Below are 19,024 nucleotides of genomic sequence, written 5' to 3'. Positions count from 1 at the left end.
AAAAAGCAAAAATCTGCTCTACATTATGCACTGAAAAAAGCATGAGAGAATGCGATAGCACCGCGACGGAGAGCGTTAAAAAATATTAAAAAAAAATTTTTTATTAAGGTTTATTTATGATATTGAATATAATATGAGATACTAAAAATATAATAAAATAAAATAATATAAAATAATAATATTTTGTATAATGTAATAATATATAATAATATAATATAATAATGTCGCACGTAAATGCATGCTGATGTGAGTGAGAGAGAAAGAGTAAATAATATTAATATAATATAGTAATATAATAATATAATATAATATAAAATATTTATATCCAGACTTCTTGGTCCGGATCCATTAGCGGTGATATGCCAAAGAGTTCCTGATAGGAGTATGATTTCCATCCCTAAAATCTGCGGTGGTGTACTTTCAGCATGCTCTGGAAGGACTTTGGATATATTGTATAATATTCTGGAAAAATTATTTTGTCCTTCCGTCTTACGATTTATACATAGAGTTTGTCTATAATGTATAAAAAAACATTTAAATTATTACAAACATTACTAATAAACATTATAATTATCTAAATAAGAAATTTGTTACTTACGAACAATTCTTATATTTCGTAGTGTTTACAATTATGGTATTCTTCATAAAAATGATACATGCAGAAATACTTCATGCACCAGGAGCAACGTATTACAGCAGGTTCACCACATGTGGAACAACGTGGAATTTCATGTATATCTTTTCCGGAGAAACAAAAATCGACTGGATTTTCAAACCTTGACGGCCGTTCTTCGATGTAGCCACTTTTAAACCAGGCGTATTTGAAAAAATTATGGAATCGTGGAGAGGACAGCTGTATATGAGTTAACGATTGTAATTTAATGATATTATTTCTTAAATGTAAATTAATATCATAATTTAACAATGTAACTCGATCACTAAATGTCCTCACAAAGTTTTTCCATATTCTAAATCCATACACGTCAAGGGGTTGAATCATTCCTGTGGTTTTTTTTTGGTATTGTTAAAATCCGTACATCTTTATCTTTAGATGGCATAAATTCTTGTAGACTAACGGGATAATGACCGCTCCAAGAATCTAATAATAATACTCTAAAGCTTCCAGTTGAAGGTAAAAATACATTTTTGAACCAAGATTGAAAGTGTTGTGTGGTTAATTTTCCTGATTTTGATATAAACATTTGCTGCTACGATATAAACATTTGCAGGTCTAAACAAAGTTTCTCCTACGCGTGGTCCAAAACTTCCACTGGCTTCTTTTAATACCAAATAAAGAGGTGATTGTAATTGCCCGCTTGCAGAAATTGTGGGCATAATAGTGTAGCTGTGTGTAATTGCTGATTGTGATTGAACTATGGTTTCGACTGTTTTAACACCTTGGTTTGTTAACGTTCTGCCTGAATGTATCTCCAAATTGAAACCACTTTCATCTGCATTATATATATTTTGTAATTCAAAAAGATCTATAAATGATTTCACAGAACTTATGAATTCTTGGCATGCAATTTGTAATTGTTCTTGATTTGTTTTTGATAAACGGTTTATAAATTTTGTTATTTTTCTTGACACTATCCCATGCTTTCTTTTAAAATTTAATATCCACGTTGCTCCTGCTTTAAAATGAAGAAGATTAATTTTTTCTTTTGCTTCTAACGCCCATCGTCGCAAATCTAAATTATGAATAATACTGTTTTCTTCGTTAGCGTATTTGAATTTTTTGAAGATGTATTCAGAAATAATTTTTCTCTATGAGTACCCCCTTTTTGTAGAGATTGTTCTCACTGGTATAGCTGCGGTAATGACTTTACCTTTCTAAAACGGTGCTGCACTGTTGATAAAGTGAAACGTCCTTTTTTTCCACTTTTCCAGAATTCGACAGCTTTCCTTTTATAGTGAATATTTATAATTTTGCCTTCTTTCGATGTACAACCCAGGTAGCAAACTCACGTCATTTTGACGTCCCAAAATGGTCATTTACTGACTATTCTTGACGTCAAGCAATGACGCCCTTATGACATTAAAATGACGGTCGAATGTCACAAATTCCTGACGTCATGAAATGTATTTTGACGTCATAGAATGACGTGAACAATATGTTGTCAAAAAGATCTCTAAAAGATATCCTGTTTCTGAAAATGATAACATAAAAAGACTTCTAAAAGATAACATATAATGTCAGAATGTTAACCAATGCGTCGTTTTTTGAGAACAGAAAGATATCATGAAACTAATATCTAAAAGATTTCTTAAATCGGATATCTTTAAACTGCAACTAAAAATAAAAGAATAAAATAAAAATTTCATTTTTTTTTAATTATTCTTATCAACAATACGTACTAAATTCGGGACAAATTTTTATTAATTAATTAAATTTAAATTATATTATTTTATTTTACTCTTACTTGCCGCTGGTAGGTTTTGAACCCTGGACCTTAGGATTACAAACCTTGTACTCTATCTGCTACGCCAGTTTGAATCATCGATATGGGTACTTGTTATTGTCTACATATACCTATATGTTATAAACTGTCGCAATTATATTATTTTTTATAAAAGCAATTAAATTTTGCAAAACATTAAAAATAAATAGCACTAACTTATTTACTTATTAATTTCATTGTTAAATTTAACTTTTTCCATAACCTTTATAATTTGATGGAAATTGCGATCTATTTAGCACTAACAAGGGAATGGACAGAACTGTCCCTCACCGATTTTAATGAGCTTCGGATATGTTATAGAACATAAGAAAATATTAGACCCATATTTTTTTTTATCTGCGTATCTCGACATTTAGGGGTTAAAACTACCCCTCGAAAATAACGCATTTTTTCGTTTTTTGCGAATATCTTTAAAAATATAAGGTTTATGAAAAAATGTTCTATACGAAAGTTTTATGGCATTTTATACTCTTTACAACAGTATATTTATATTTTTTAAAAATTTCAAATTTTTTAATTTAACCCACCCTTCATCCCTTTTTTTCAACATTTTAAAAATTTTGTAAGGACAAAAATTAAAGAGCATTAAAAGCCGAATCCACCCATATATAATAACATATGGGTTCCATCATTCTCAATTATTAGCAAAACGAGATAGTAATCTCGCGCTATAGGTGCTGCGCTAGAAGTAGTGTTGCGTTATTTCTTTAGTCGCGTCACACTCAATAACTGCCTCTTCTGCGTATATTTTTATATTAAAACATAAAAATGGATTAATCTTAATTATATAATACGCAACGTATTACACGATATAAAGCATAAATGCATATATATAACAAAAGTAGCATATATATACGTATGTGCCTACGTACATTTTCATTGTTACAAATGCGAATATAAATTAATATTAAGCAAAATATTTTTTAACATTTAAAACTGCAAATACAATATAACAAAATATATAATATCAAGAGAAAAATATAAAACATAAACTGCAATAACTATTTGCATAATTATATTATTTACACTATATGCACGCAGCACGCTCTGATAATAAAGATAATGTAAGTATATAAGTATATAATTTAATTTAATTTGAAGTTTGAAAATACATTTATACGGATGTATATATACATTTTGCATACGACACGGACAAATAACTTTAATATCAGTGTTGATAGAGGGACCGGTTGTTTTCGCGCAAGCACATCACGTGAGGCTTCAATAAAATATCCATTAGTAATAGGAAGGAGATCTTTGATCGTACATCTTGCACACGACGTATAAATATAGTAACAGTGATAGACGGATCGGTTGTTCTCGCGCAGGCGAGAGGCTTCAATAAAGTATCTATTAGTAATAGGAAGGAGATGATGCTTTATTGAAGCCTCACGCCTGCGCGAGAACAACCGATCCGTCTATCACTGTTACTATATTTATACGTTGTCGTGTGCAAGATGTACGATCAAAGATCTCCTTCCTATTACTAATGGATATTTTTTTGAAGCCTCACGTGATGCACTTGCGCCAAAACAACCGGTCCCTCTATCAACACTGATATTAAAGTTATTTGTCCGTGTCGTATGCAAAATGTATATATACATCCGTATAAATATATTTTCAAACTTCAAATTAAATTAAATTATATACTTATATACTTATATTATCTTTATTATCAGAGCGTGCTACGTGCATATAGTGTAAATAATATAATTATGCAAATAGTTATTGCAGTTTATGTTTTATATTTTTCTCTTGATATTATATATTTTGTTATATTGTATTTGCAGTTTTAAATGTTAAAAAATATTTTGCTTAATATTAATTTATATTTGTAACAATGAAAATGTACGTAGGCACATACGTATATATATGCTACTTTTGTTATATATATGCATTTATGCTTTATATCGTGTAATACGTTGCGTATTATATAATTAAGATTAATCCATTTTTATGTTTTAATATAAAAATATACGCAGAAGAGGCAGTTATTGAGTGTGACGCGACTAAAGAAATAACGCAACACTACTTCTAGCGCAGCACCTATAGCGCGAGATTACTATCTCGTTTTGCTAATAATTGAGAATGATGGAACCCATATGTTATTATATATGGGTGGATTCGGCTTTTAATGCTCTTTAATTTTTGTCCTTACAAAATTTTTAAAATGTTGAAAAAAAGGGATGGGGGGTGGGTTAAATTAAAAAATTTGAAATTTTTAAAAAATATAAATATACTGTTGTAAAGAGTATAAAATTCCATAAAACTTTCGTATAGAACATTTTTTCATAAACCTTATAGTTTCAAAGATATTCGCAAAAAACGAAAAAATGCGTTATTTTCGAGGGGTGGTTTCAACCCCTAAATGTCGAGATACGCAGATAAAAAAAAATATGGGTCTAATATTTTCTTATGTTCTACAACATATCCGAAGCTCATTAAAATCGGTGAGGGACAGTTCTGTCCGTTCCCTTGTAAGACTTTAAAGCGTTCAAATGGTTAATTTGAACATTTTGAAATTATTTCCAAGATATCTAAATGTTTTCTTAAAAAAGTTCTCTTAAAGTTGAATATAATATGCTTATATAATATGCTTATGCCTTACGCCTTAAATCTCATTGTATAGACACCGCTTTAGACCGTGTCTAAAATACGTCTTAATGACGTCTTTATGTCCCGATTTTGGATGTGTGCTGTCTGGGAAAATAATCGTCAGATCATGACTGAAATATGACTTCGAAATGACGTCATCATGACGTCAATTTTAGGTCATATAAAAAAATGGTCATTTTGACGACATATGACCAGATATGACCATTTTGGGACGTCAAAATGACGTGGGCTTGCTACCTGGGAACTATCTTCTTTTTCATATTCATCATTGTCTTCAAGTTCTTCTATTTCGTCATCCGCGACAAATTCTGCTTCGGATAAGTTTGAGTCCCAATAATTTTCAAATTCTAATGTAGTATCGGTTTGTACCATAAATGATATATCATCCATTGAATTTTGTATAATATCCTTTATAGTATCGTGTAATTCTATTTTTTTGTTATTTACAGGTGTTTGTGGAATATTTGAAATTTGGAATGAAAGAATTAACATATTAAGAACATTTGTAGGATTCACGTGTACCATTTTGCTTTGTTATATTATAGATACAAATACTTTCAGTGCAAACTAAACTTTGGAAATTTTTAACACTAGAATCGTTAAACTTGTTGGTACAAGTAACATTTCTTTTATATACAGAGCCTTATCATTTATATAACCTTGTTTATATCTTTCTTTATATCTTAATTAGAATCTTTCGAATAGAGAAGATTACTGAAAAATATCGTCATGTTTACAATACGTGACTAATCTAAATTTAATAAACGATACATCACGTATTTATTTTGACAGTTTTAATCGCAATTTAGATTACTTATCTTTTATTAAAGAACAAAATTGCTAATTGTGATTGAACTATAAGAAAGTCTACCTTTTTTTCTTTAATGAAAGATAAATAATCTAAATTGCGATCTTCAATATATTATAATGAGGTCTGATCTTCAACGTTAATCTTAATTCGAAGTGTGCATTTGTTATACCGTGAAGATGCAGCATATAAGAATCAAATACCCTGTTGATGGCGTAAGTAGTGCAAGTTGTATGTGCAAGTTTTATGTGCAGTGGTGTAAAAATAATTATAATGTTAATAATGTTAATAATATAATTTCAGTATGTATTTGTGGGTGAAGAACCGATGCAGCGTCTGTCATTCCTTAATAATACTATAGTGGAAATACCAACAAATGACCCTACAATCATCCCTCTACGGGAGGGTCTGGTGTCCGTGCGTGGACCGATTAATCAACGAATAAGTTTTTTATTAGATATTCAAAGCAGGGTTCTAAATAATGCATTACTTTTTGTAATGCATTACGGTTTTATTAAAAAATATTTTTTTAATAACCAATACGAAGATTCTCAATTATGCATTACTTTTGAAATAAGTAATGCGACTTTTTTTATTACGCATTATTGTTTTATTAATTAATAAGTAAAGAAATAATTATTTATTAAAAAATTATAAGTAATGCATTATTTTTTAATTTGCATTTTCATTACCCTGATTCAAAGTATATTGTTGTTCAATGTATAATGCCACACTAAAATATGTTAATTTTGTATCTAGACATGGATATATCTCTATAACATCCACGTACATGGATTTATTAATATAAGAAAAAGATTTTGGACGCGATACTTTCGCAAGATCGACAGAGAGCAAAATAATGCCTTAATTGACGAATCATATGGCGATTTGGATTGCCAGATGTCGTCGATCTGCGTCGACTTTTTGGCATGTCACCGCTAATGGATCCGGACCAAGAAGTCTGGATATAAATATTTTATATTATATTATATTATTATATTACTATATTATATTAATATTATTTACTCTTTCTCTCTCACTCACATCAGCATGCATTTACGGTGCGACATTATTATATTATATTATTACATATTATTATATTATACAAAATATTATTATTTTATATTATTTTATTTTATTATATTTTTAGTATCTCATATTATATTCAATATCATAAATAAACCTTAATAAAAAATTTTTTTTTAATATTTTTTAACGCTCTCCGTCGCGGTGCTATCGCATTCTCTCATGCTTTTTTCAATGCATAGTGTAGAGCAGATTTTTGCTTTTTCCGATATATCTCAAAAAGTATTGGAGATATAAAAAAATGTTTTATACAAAAGTTTTATGGTAACAATATCTCTATCTAACTACATTAATAAAATTAAAAAAAAAAAATTTTTTTTTAATTAAAAAAAATTGTTAAAAAATTTTTTTTTTAAATTTAATTACTGTAGTTAGAAACGTACTTTTATTGTAAAACTTTTGTATAAAACATTTTTTATTATTTTGTTTAGTTTACGAGATATATCGAGAAAACGAAAAATGTCTCACTCTTTGAAGGGTAGTTTCACCCCTTTAAACCGTTTATGGGCAGCTACGATAAATTTCGAAATTCATGTATTTACCCCCTCTACATTTATGCCAAGTTTCATTAAAATCAGAATTTTCGAGTTCGCGAGGTTCTCTTGTAAGTTTAGATATACGAAATAATTGTTGTATTTTACACGACGGATCAATTTGCCTCATTGTAAATATCTTAGTAGATAAAATCACACATTATCTAGTTGTGAAGAAAGAAAAAGTAGATTCATTCTACAATGCTGGTATTTTATCTACAGGATGTCAAATATTTAAATGTTCCACATTAAGTAGTGAAATTTTTGGTATTCAATTAAATCAATTTCGCGTCAAATGTTATAAAATGTCTTATTGGGGTGATTTGTCGATATATGATAATAATAATGAAGGTGAGCCCGAAATTAGCGAATATGTAGTTGCTGCAATTATACATGCATATGTATAAATTTATAGTTTTATTTAGCTAATTATGTAGATATAAGCCGTATGCGCTTACAAAAATGTTAGCGCTTTGTTATCCAATAGAAGTGTTTGTATTATATAAAACAAATTTTTTTATGGGATAACAACGCGCTAACATCTTTGTAAGTGTCTGAATACAGCCTATAATGTATAAAAAAGGAATAGAATCCAGGATGATTAAACACAGGTTAGTATATTAATTTATCATCTCGTTTAGCTTAATAAAATAGTACCTAAATTTTCTTAAAACATTTTAGATGTTATCACATTTCTGCGCTTATTAAAGTAGAAATTATTCTTAAAATATATATAACAATATATATACGTAAGTATACGAAATATTATAACTTTCTCTCTCTCTCTCTCTCTCTCTCTCTCTCTCTCTCTCTCTCTCTCTCTCTCTTTCTCAATTAATTTACTATTTTATATAAATATTTTTTCACAAAATAGTCCATACAATCCAAATTAATTAAAAAAAAATTGTATGTTGTAATTTTGTTGAAGATTCTATCTCTTTGTATATATAATATGATTTTATCGAATGCTGTGCTCAAAAAACTGTATTAACTTCTCTTTTTTGACCCTGATATTTTAATATATATATATATATTTCTTTTCTTCCACTTTATAATTAATAGAATACCTCAAGAAGAGAAAATTGCCAATATATAGTAAGTTGCCATTCCGTAATCGCGGCTGCCATAAGAATAATACGATTAATTTTATTTTATCTATTTATAAATGATTGCCTTCAATTCACCATCTTTATCATATAAATAAATATCTATTTAAATGGCTATCTAGTATATATATAGAAATCTAAATAATACATTACGTGTCATCTCTGTTCTGTATTTGTCCTGCATTGGCATTGCAATAATGTCCACTTAATATTATATGTTAGCCAATGACAGAATGATTATGATATAACTTTTATTAGCAATTTTCTTCCCTTGAGATGTAATTAATGCTATAAATATGTAAATTATATACACAACACCCATATATATATATATATATATGTGTGTGTGTGTGTGTGTGTGTGTGTGTGTGTGTGTGTGTGTGTGTGTGTGTGTGGTGTGTGTTTATATGATATATATATATATTATAGGAAAAATGAAAGAAACGAGCAGTCATCCCAAACGGCAAAACATCACCAAACCGCGACGATATCAGACAACATCATCAGATGAAGGGGAAGCAGAAAAAAATTTAGGAAGAAAAACTCCGATGGAACAACCAAACAGCCCATTAAACGACGATGTCGCTGAATTAAGGGGAGTTTTGGAGAATGATTCCTCTAGAGATAATATGCATGTTCATCCCGATCCACTTATTAATTATATACAATCAACTACACCACATGTCAATAACACAAACACTTACACACAACCTTTTACTCAGACAAGATTCAGTCTCAGTATCACATCCCATGCACCAACCTACACACAATTATTGAATGTTAATCACACGACACATTCTAACAATAGTTTACAACCAATTAACTATGTACCACAAAATTATAATTTAGCACAAACAACCACGTACGCTCCACATACATCTACTCATAAACAATATATTAATAGTGGATTGAATACATTAACATATGATCCTAAGTTTCATGATTCAAACATCTGGCAAAATGAGAGTCATCGCCAAAGTTTTATACCACCATCATAAACTTCAGAAGAGTTTTACAACGTTAAGCCGGAAATTCAGTAAGTATAATAGAATTAAGCAGAAAATATTTCATAAATATGTAAATATACATATAAATATACTGTACTAAGTATACCTAATTTACACTTATATTTGCAAATAAATATTTTCAGAGCAATACATGGAAGAATTGATCAATTGGCTTTGGAAATGAAGTAAGTTTTGAAATACATTATACATATATATATATACATATATAAGCACTAAATATTATTTATTTTTTATTTAAATATGATATACTATTTAGATGTATTATAGTCAGTATTCAGAATGCACAAAGATATTAACACGTTGTTAGCTAATAGAAGAATCTGTATAACATAATACAAATTCTTTTATTGAATAATAACGCGCTAATATCTTTGTAAGTGCGTTCTGAATACTGACCTATGTGTATATTATTTAAATTTATTATTCTAATTATTTATATATATTATTTTTACAGTGCGACATTAATTTCTCTTCGCGTCTACAACTTCGCCGTGCTTCTCAACAAAAGGTTGGGCGCCAGGCGCGTAATCCGCGCCGCACAAAACTCGCAATACTCTCGGTACTTCGCACGACGGCCGAATGCCGGCTAGCCCGCCTCCACACGAAATGGCAGAGGGGCGAGGTTCTTTCTCGGTACGCGGAATAAGAGAGGAGAGGTCTCGCGTGAATAACTAGATCGACTGAATAAATATAATAAGCATGTATTGAAGTTAGAATGGCAACAGCGTTGTCATCGATTACAATCTAATCGTTATACAGAACTGCCTGGTACGGCTATAGCGTACTTAACTCAACATTCGCAATAGCTCAAAGCTTACTCTACACAGACTACAATCTACGTTCAATATGACGGCACACGACGTTAACAATACTTAATAGGCGATGAACGGGATAGGCCGCTACGTAACTGGCGCCTTCCGTACAGAAATTCTCATCTGCGGAAGCCCGCCTCGGTACTGCGCAACCGGCTCACACTCTCGGTATGCGGCAGATGAATCCCGGCGAATATTACTTTACGCGCTATCCCGTCGCGAGACTTTACTTCTTACGCAAATACAAAGATCGACTGTCGGCTCGACATACCCCCCCGAGGGAGGAGACACTAGGCGCAATAACTAATCTATACGAGGCGAAGATCGACACGGCCCTGCTACGCGGTGACTCGACTCTCGGTATCCCGAGAATAATAGATTCGCCCACCGAACGCTCGGTAGGGTAATTAATTCTCACTAAAGGCCGGGCCGGCCGTCTTCGCTCTTACCGCGTGGTCGAAGTGGTGGCTTACAAGCAGGGTAGCGTCGTCGATGGCCGTGGAACCGCTCTCGTTGCTATCTCGCCGAACAGTGACGAACCGTGAGCGGTCGGGGGCGCCGCGGACGCCGGCAGCGGCCCGCGCATCGATCGCGCTTCGATTTGCGCACACCGATCGCTAGTCGATGGGGGTTCTACGCCCGTCCTGCAGGATCTCAGCGTCCGAGGGCGCCTCTGGTCGTGACGCCGCGTAATTCGAAAGCCGCGGATTGCACGCCACCATGTCCTTTGCCGTGTCGGCTGCCGCTGGGCCGGCTCGGGGTTGATCGGGCCCCGTCCGGCCTATTCCTTGGAGCCGTGGCTACCGCGCCGGCTGGGGCTTTCTCCACCCTGGTTGTCGGGTGTAAGGGCGCATGCTTTCTCCCCGGCGTCGCCTCCGGCTGCACCGGACTGCTGCTCCTTTCTCTACAATACAGTATAACGGCAGTGTTTGTCCCCTGACTTTTCCAACGTACCTCGGTACTGTACACAATTACTTGCCCTTGCTCGCTGTCCTCCGGCTGTCCGGGGCCCCGCCGCTCGGTCGTCGATGCTTCTTACTCATCTTCCCTCGATGGCTGCTCCGTTGATCACAAATGGTCATCTTGGCGCACCACTTCTCCCGCGGGTCGCGACTTCCGCTTGGCGGATACCTACGTGTCTTAAGAACTACAGAAATCTTATTTAGAAAAGGAGAGGCCGCTCCTCCCCCGCTCGGGGTAATGAGCGGCCCCAAATGACCTTTTCCCGGTCGGGCACTCCGGCCCTTGTGACTGACGAAAAACGTCACGTCACAACAGAACATCATTTCCAAAAATACATCAGAAATTGGACAAAATCTTAAAGCAGACGAGTAAAAATAGCCAAGGACATACACTTGAGAAACCGACATTTTTATCAGTGTCATCAGTAGCGGATGTCGAAAGATTTGAAACTGCTACCGATAAAGAATATGACACTGGTATGTAAAACAAATAAGTTTATCATATATATTTTTGTATAATTAAAAAAAAATACACTTTAGTAAATTAGATGTAAAGACACATATATAAATAGAAATATAAATGTAACAAAATTTTTCTTATAGGTGAATTATCTGATTTTTATTAGTGGCTTTAATGCCAAAGAAAGCATTAATTTATGCACAAAGGAAGTATTCCAAGATCGCTTGATGACTTCATATCTCTCGGTTTAGTCGTGAAACTTGTTGTGAGCGAAACACTCACAACCAATAAAATTATAAATAAAGAATATAGAGTATTAAAATTATCATATAGCTCGCCGAGGAAGGCTCGCTATCACAAGGTGTCAGGTGACATATGCCTCGTGCGCTGCCGGCCGATCATCGCACAGGGCAACGCACCAGCCACCTTAAGGGGTTACACCAACCTAGCGAGAAAAAAAATTCAATTTTTTTTTTATTACATTTTCTTGAAGCTTCAAGTTTCGAGAATATATCCTGAAAGTTTTATGTTGATATCTGAAAAAATGCCGGAATTACAGAGAGTTGAGTCGGGATCGAGCGTTCGAGTACTCGAATTGGAGCAATATCAACATAAATCGCCACTGGACGATGATGTGATTAAAGCCATTCGTCCAATATTTGAAAACAACTTTCTAGTGATAATTTACTGAAGAAATGCGTCGGTGGATTTACACAAAACATTAACGAAAGTTTGAACAATCTGATTTGGCGCATAGCGCCAAAAGTGCAGCACAGCGGTGCATACGTTGTGCAAATTGCTGCCAATATTGCTGCATACACACTTAATGAAGGTACTGCCGCACATTTATTAATGATAATAAAAGAATTGTGCTGTATATTGCGAAAATCAAGACCGAGCGCGCATCGATGTGGCCGAAGTACGAGCGCAGAAGGTGACGCGCAAAGGAAGGATTGCTCGCCATCAACAGAAGTCTTCACAGAACGCTGCTGCTATTGATGTGGAAGGAATCTCATATGGCCCCGGAATTGCTGACTAGAGGTAAAGTGCAAAATTCGGCTGTTAACAATAGTACAACTAAACTTGAAACTTTAAACTTGAACTTTAAACGCGTTTTTCTCGAAACATGGTTTTCAAAGTCGGTGACCACCAGATCTCAAAAACTAATCGATGGATCGTTTTCAAATTTTTACACAATACTCTCAGAAACATTCTTTTGTCGGTGACGATCTGTTTTTTTTTATCGATCTTCATTAAAAATTAAAAAAATGAAAAAGACGAAAATTTTTCGTTTTTTTTTAATTTTAACTTCAACTCATCGCCATTTTGTAACAAACGATAAAATCGACAATCGGCGATCGTCACCGACAAACCACTACTGTTAGCTTAAAAACACCATTTTGTTTTTTTGTTTCAAATGGATCGTTTAGACGGGACAGTGGTCACCGCAAAATGCGTTTTTCCAAACCTTAATGTGTGTCGACGGCCATATTTCTGCTTTCCATCGCCATTGTTTAATAAAAAAATTTTTTTTTATTGTCGAAACATAAGTCAATAATCAGACAAAATTTTATTTAATTCCCACTACCCGTTTAGGAGGAATAAAATATCAAAGTTAGGCCTGTTTTTCGACCGTCTAGGTTGGTGTAACCCCTTAAGGAATTAGCGAAGCCAGCTTAGCAACAATCATGCCACCGGAAATGCATACCTGCATTTTGGCAATTGTTGCTAAGCTCGCAAATATTTCCCGCGCGCCGGATGCGCGCGGGAATGACCATATATGGTCATGCGGAGGGCCCGATGCCCCCACTAATAATCAAATCTACGACACTATTTAAGCTGCTGCCGAACAGCGGCCCGTGGGATCAGTGATAAGCTATCAAGCCGATACGTACGGCCCGCACGAGTAAATTACGCACGAGTTCGGGACGAGCCGCAAGCAAACCTCGAGCGAGCGAAGAGACGACGCGTTAACTCCGAGTCACGCGCCGTATCTAATCAAGTGTAACCCGACGCGGCACCTTCGCCGACCACCGCTATTGTACATTACAAGCAGAATAAATCTTTTCTATTAAATTAACTTAGAATTAGTGAGTGAGTGATTTGAGGACCCTACCAACCAAAGCCGCCTCTTTCCGCGAGTTCCTACTCCTTGGGCAGCAACGAATCCCTAAAGATCTTTTGTCGCACCGCACGGTACGGCAAAAATCATTTGTTGTACCGCAAGGCGCAACAAACGACCATTATTTAATACCCGCTTAGTTAAAGCTATTTACGGTATGATTATTATACTGATACTAAATTTAAGTTATTCGATGATATTTTAATACAATGTTTTGCAGATACTGTATGTGAAAATAAAAACTTCGAAAAACCAATGCGGGCTACATTCCAAATGATTATGAGGGATGCTGTGCGAACAGCCAAGCAAAGGTATAGGAATAAACTTCGCAACAACTTGGAACGTGCACAAAGAGGTCACCAAAATAAAAGAGGACACGATCTGTGGAACAACGAACACGACGAACCCATTGCACGCGACGAACACGACGAACCCATTGCACGCAGCAAACATGAGGACGAGGACGAGATGACACTATCGGAAGGGATAGAAGAAAATTAGGTCAGTTTTGTGAAAATATACATATATCTTTCATAATACATTTTATTTAACATTTAGTCCCGCATTTTGTTCACTGATTGACAATAATTAGTTTTATACTTTTAAGGAATTTATATATAGTATATATATATTTTACATATACAAATTTGTTAAAAGATTTGAACATATTGTTAAACAGTTTATTTTTCAATAAATTATTTACATTTTGCAATATTAATAATCAATTTATTTTTTCAACTCTGTTACAGGCATTGCAGGAAAAACGTTTATTGCACAGTGCTGCTGAACGGGCCAGATTTTTTTGCGCATGCGTATGTGCAGAAATACTCGGCCTGTTCAGCAACACCATAATATTGCAGGTTGAAGAAAGAAGAAGAAGCGGAAGCGAAGTAACCCGATTGAGGACATCAAAAAACCAATCGGCACTTTTCAGTGCCAATTAGCACTTTTCATTGGCGTTCAAACCCAGTGAGAAATGACTTATTAAAACGACATCAAATTGACGTCGAATTGATGAAAATTTCATCAATTTGATGTCAATTTGATGTCGATTAGATGGTCATTTTTTGACTGGGAAGAAGCACTAAAAAGTGCCATTTTTAATAATTTTAGAACGATGGAATACCTCCTAATTCGCTTATATCGGCACTTTTCAGAGCCACTAACATGAAAATCACTTTTCCTTACATCGGCACTTTTTAGAGCCATGTGTGAATAAATAATGCATGTAGCGCGTTATTTATTTCTGCAGCATATATAAATAAAATGCATTTTTTATTTATGGCTCTATTAATATATTATTTAATATTACAGGCGAAAAATATCTTGGATTACGGAGTAACGATTTGAAACATGGCAATGGTTTAATTGTGACACTTGATGGCATTTATTACAAAGGAGCTTTTACGCAAAATGTCCTAACGGTGACTATACACTCACGATTCTCTTCTTAATATAAGAAACCGTGTGAATAAATATGAATTATTTCAATATAATTAAAATATATATATTGACATTGTCTGTTGAAGGATCATGGAGTAATGGTATTCGAAGATGCTGGCACATTATGAATGAGGTGAATTCAAATCTGCAGGGATATTTTGTGGAAATGGTATCTTAACATTCCGAAGTGGTGACAGACTAGAAGGTAATATGAATGGCGTGTGGAATGAGGGTGTGTCAAAGTTATCGCCACATTGCATATGAATAATGTTAGTGGAACTGCACAAATCAATTCGAAATCAGCATAAGTATTTCTTCTTGTTCCATTGTTAGATCTTGCTCTTTTTCTTTTTAGTATTAGAGGTTTTTAATTATATATTAGAGGTTTTTAATTATATATTTATATTATATTAATACATAATTTTGATAATATTTATATATGTGTTATTTTAATATATAATATATATATATAATTGTTTATATATTCATATATAATTTACATATAATTTACATTATATTTGTATTAGGTCTTTCGATAAACTATATTTTATTAGAAAAGGTTTTTGTCAATGTAAAATGTATATAAGTTACTATTAAAAAATGTTTGTCGTTAGCTAACTCAATGTTCTGCAACTAAGAAACGTTTGTATATGAGTTGCATATTAAAAGGTTAAAGTTCGGTTACTTCTAGTTATCTTTTATCAAAAAATATTGTGCATTGCAAACAGTATGAAGTACATAGCTCTATATTGTGATAAAAAAAGAAAAGTTACCTTTTCTTTTCCACATATCTGAATTAGATTAGCTGTACAAAAGCGATTGTTATTCACATATATCTTTTATTTTTTCTTGCAATACTAAAACACAAATTCGCAAATTTTTTTAAATATATTATTATTGTTGCCTTCCACATAATACAATTTGTTCTTAGGATGTAAATATGTTACTTTATGGAAAATATCTGTTTTATATAACCTACACTGCGTGCAAATCACTTTCTTTAGAATTTATTTATTAATTGTGATTTAAAGATGAGATGTATTATTCTTATACTATATATTGTAACATAAAAAAAGAAATATGCTGTTTATTAAATAATAATAAATTTGTTTATAATAATACTTAATATGGTATCTTTAAATTATATTTACTTTTTGTAATATGCTCTTTTTAAATATAATATTCTTCAAATAGCATTGTATATTTGTATGTGTATAGACATATGTTTACCTATGATACATATACACACATAGTATGTTTGAAAAGTATATATATTTATTTTTATCAATAAAATATAATTCTTATCAATATATAAAACAGCAAATTTTGCCATACATGGCGTGTGATAGCAAATTTGTGGCAGAAATAGATAAAAGCTTATTGTAATAATGCGAATCGTATAATTAATGACAGAGGTTTTAATAAAATTAATTAAATTTTACATTAACAAATATAAATAATAATTTAATTAAAAAACAAAAAATCATCTTATTTAATTATAATTAATAAATAAAAATAATTATTTTTATTTATTTCTTAATATAAAATTTAATTAATTTTATTAAAATCTGTTTAATGGAACTCATTAATTTATACGATCCGCATTATTACGATAAGCTTTGCCTATTTTTGCTACAAATTTGCTATCATGCCGTGTACGGCAAGGCTTGCTCCGTTCTTGCAGCAAATTTGCTGTCATATCGTATACGGCAAGGTTTCCTCTGTTCTTGCCGCAAATTTGCTGTCACATCGTGTACAACAAGGCTTGCTCTGTTTTTGCCGCAAATTTGCTGTCATATCGTGTACGGTAAGGCTTGCTCTGTTTTTGCCGCAAATTTGCTGTCATGTCGTGTACAGCAAAACTTGCTCTGTTTTTGCCGCAAATAAAATATGCGTCATGCTATTGTGACAAGCATTGCCAGCAAACGATAAGCTTTTTGCGGATACACCTTGTTGTAATTTTGCTGCAAAGGCATGTTCGAATTTGCTGCAAAGTTTGCATCATTTTGCTATCTGAGTAGTATTATGACCCAGCTAGCCAGGTCTGTTAAAATCACATATCGTGAAAGCTTTACAGCAAGGATTGTTTCAATTTTGACAACAATTTTATGACAAGTAATTGTCTGTTGCTTTGTCTTCTAAAAGTTTAGAGCAAATTTATACCAAAAGTTTTCATCACACGATACTGCAAATAACAGAGAAAGACTTGTACATAAATATTACGTAGATAAATTACAAGATTTGCCCTGACACGTTAAAATGCAAAATTTAAGCAAATAACAGAGCAAACCTTGCTACACGACATGACAATAAATTTATTGCAAAAACAGGAAATCTTGTTAGGTACTGAATAACGGCAAATTAGTAGCAAGAACAAAATAAAACTTGCCGAGCACACTTTTGCAACAAAATTGCGACAAGGTGTGTCCGTAAACAGCTTAGTTTTTGCTGGCAAAGATTGTCGCAAATAGTATGACGTATATTTTATGCAAATAACAGGGTTGCATTATCGGATTTTAAACTTTATTTCTGGGTGACTTTACTATCTATCTCGAGATGGTGCATTTCTCGTGAAAAAGATTTACCTACTGAATTAATAAAAGGAGCTCGTCGAGATTGTCGAGAACAGAGAACCAAGTACGATTGCACCATTCACATATGATATTGGACTAATCAGTCCAATATTTCTGTTGATCTTAATTTCGACAAGATTTGTCCTGTTCTTGCCACAAATTTGCTATCATATTGTGCATGGCAAGGTTTGCCTTGTTTTTGCCACAAATTTGCTATCATACTGTGTAAAGCAAGGTTTGCTCTATTCTTGCCACAAATTTGCTATTATATTGTGTACAGCAAGGTTTGCCTTGTTCTTGTTTCCAATTTGTTGTTATGCTTTACTAGAAAATTTTACCCTGTTATTTGCATAAAATATGCGTCATACTATTTACAACAAGCCTTGCCAGCAAAAGCTAAGCTTAATGCGGACACACCTTGTCGTAATTTTGCTGCAAAGGTTTGCTCAAGTTTGCGGCAAACTTCGCGCAAAGTTTACGTCATTTTGCTAGCTGGGTAAATGATATAAATAATACGTAGTATACGATAATATAATTACTTTAAAAATGCTAGATACTGTTACGTCCGGAAGACTTTACGTTTTTATTCCTCGCTGACCTCTAAAGGAATAAATATATTAAGGAAATGCATCTGGCACTCATCGGGAATCAAAACGAGTATAGAATTAAACACCGCGTCGCGCACCGTGGGAAAAAGCGGGTACGGTCATAGAAATTCCAGAGAGCCCGCGCTTTCCGGGTTGAACATCGAACATGCTGACGAAGTCTTCCTGTACATCGATAATTTACAGATCCTTCTTTTTACCATTACCAATGAGGAGCCGGATGTAATCTAAATCGTTGAGAAAAGCGTGAGAGCGTGTAGAGCTTCGAAGGTAAAACAAATGAAAATCCGGTCGTTTTGAACACGGGAAGCAATAAATTCATCTTACTTTCGAAGCAAGACACGACTTTCAATCCTAGAAAAGTATTAACGACAGGGCCACAGGAAACAGAAATCTCATTTTTACTGC

At 33.3% G+C, this 19,024-nt stretch overlaps 1 protein-coding gene across 11 annotated transcripts in view; it reads right to left on the bottom strand.

Annotated features, from left to right (window-relative positions):
* Nucleotides 1-19,024, bottom strand: part of LOC105832211 (calcium-binding mitochondrial carrier protein Aralar1) — a 261,123-nt gene that overhangs the window by 33,296 nt on the left and 208,803 nt on the right. The window contains exon 17 of one of the 11 annotated variants that reach the window (XM_036284218.1): nt 14,035-14,469. The exons of the other annotated variants lie outside the window; for them this stretch is intronic. Within the exon in view, the coding sequence (XP_036140111.1) occupies nt 14,273-14,469 (197 nt within the window). The 3' untranslated portion in view covers nt 14,035-14,272. Of the gene's footprint in view, nt 1-14,034; nt 14,470-19,024 lie in introns of those variants that run through there. 11 annotated transcript variants of the gene reach the window in all.

This window comes from Monomorium pharaonis, chromosome 3 (genome assembly GCF_013373865.1).
Source record: "Monomorium pharaonis isolate MP-MQ-018 chromosome 3, ASM1337386v2, whole genome shotgun sequence".
Lineage (NCBI taxonomy): Eukaryota > Metazoa > Arthropoda > Insecta > Hymenoptera > Formicidae > Monomorium > Monomorium pharaonis.
Note: the sequence above shows the minus strand (reverse complement) of the source record. Positions and strands in the feature narration are given on the sequence as shown.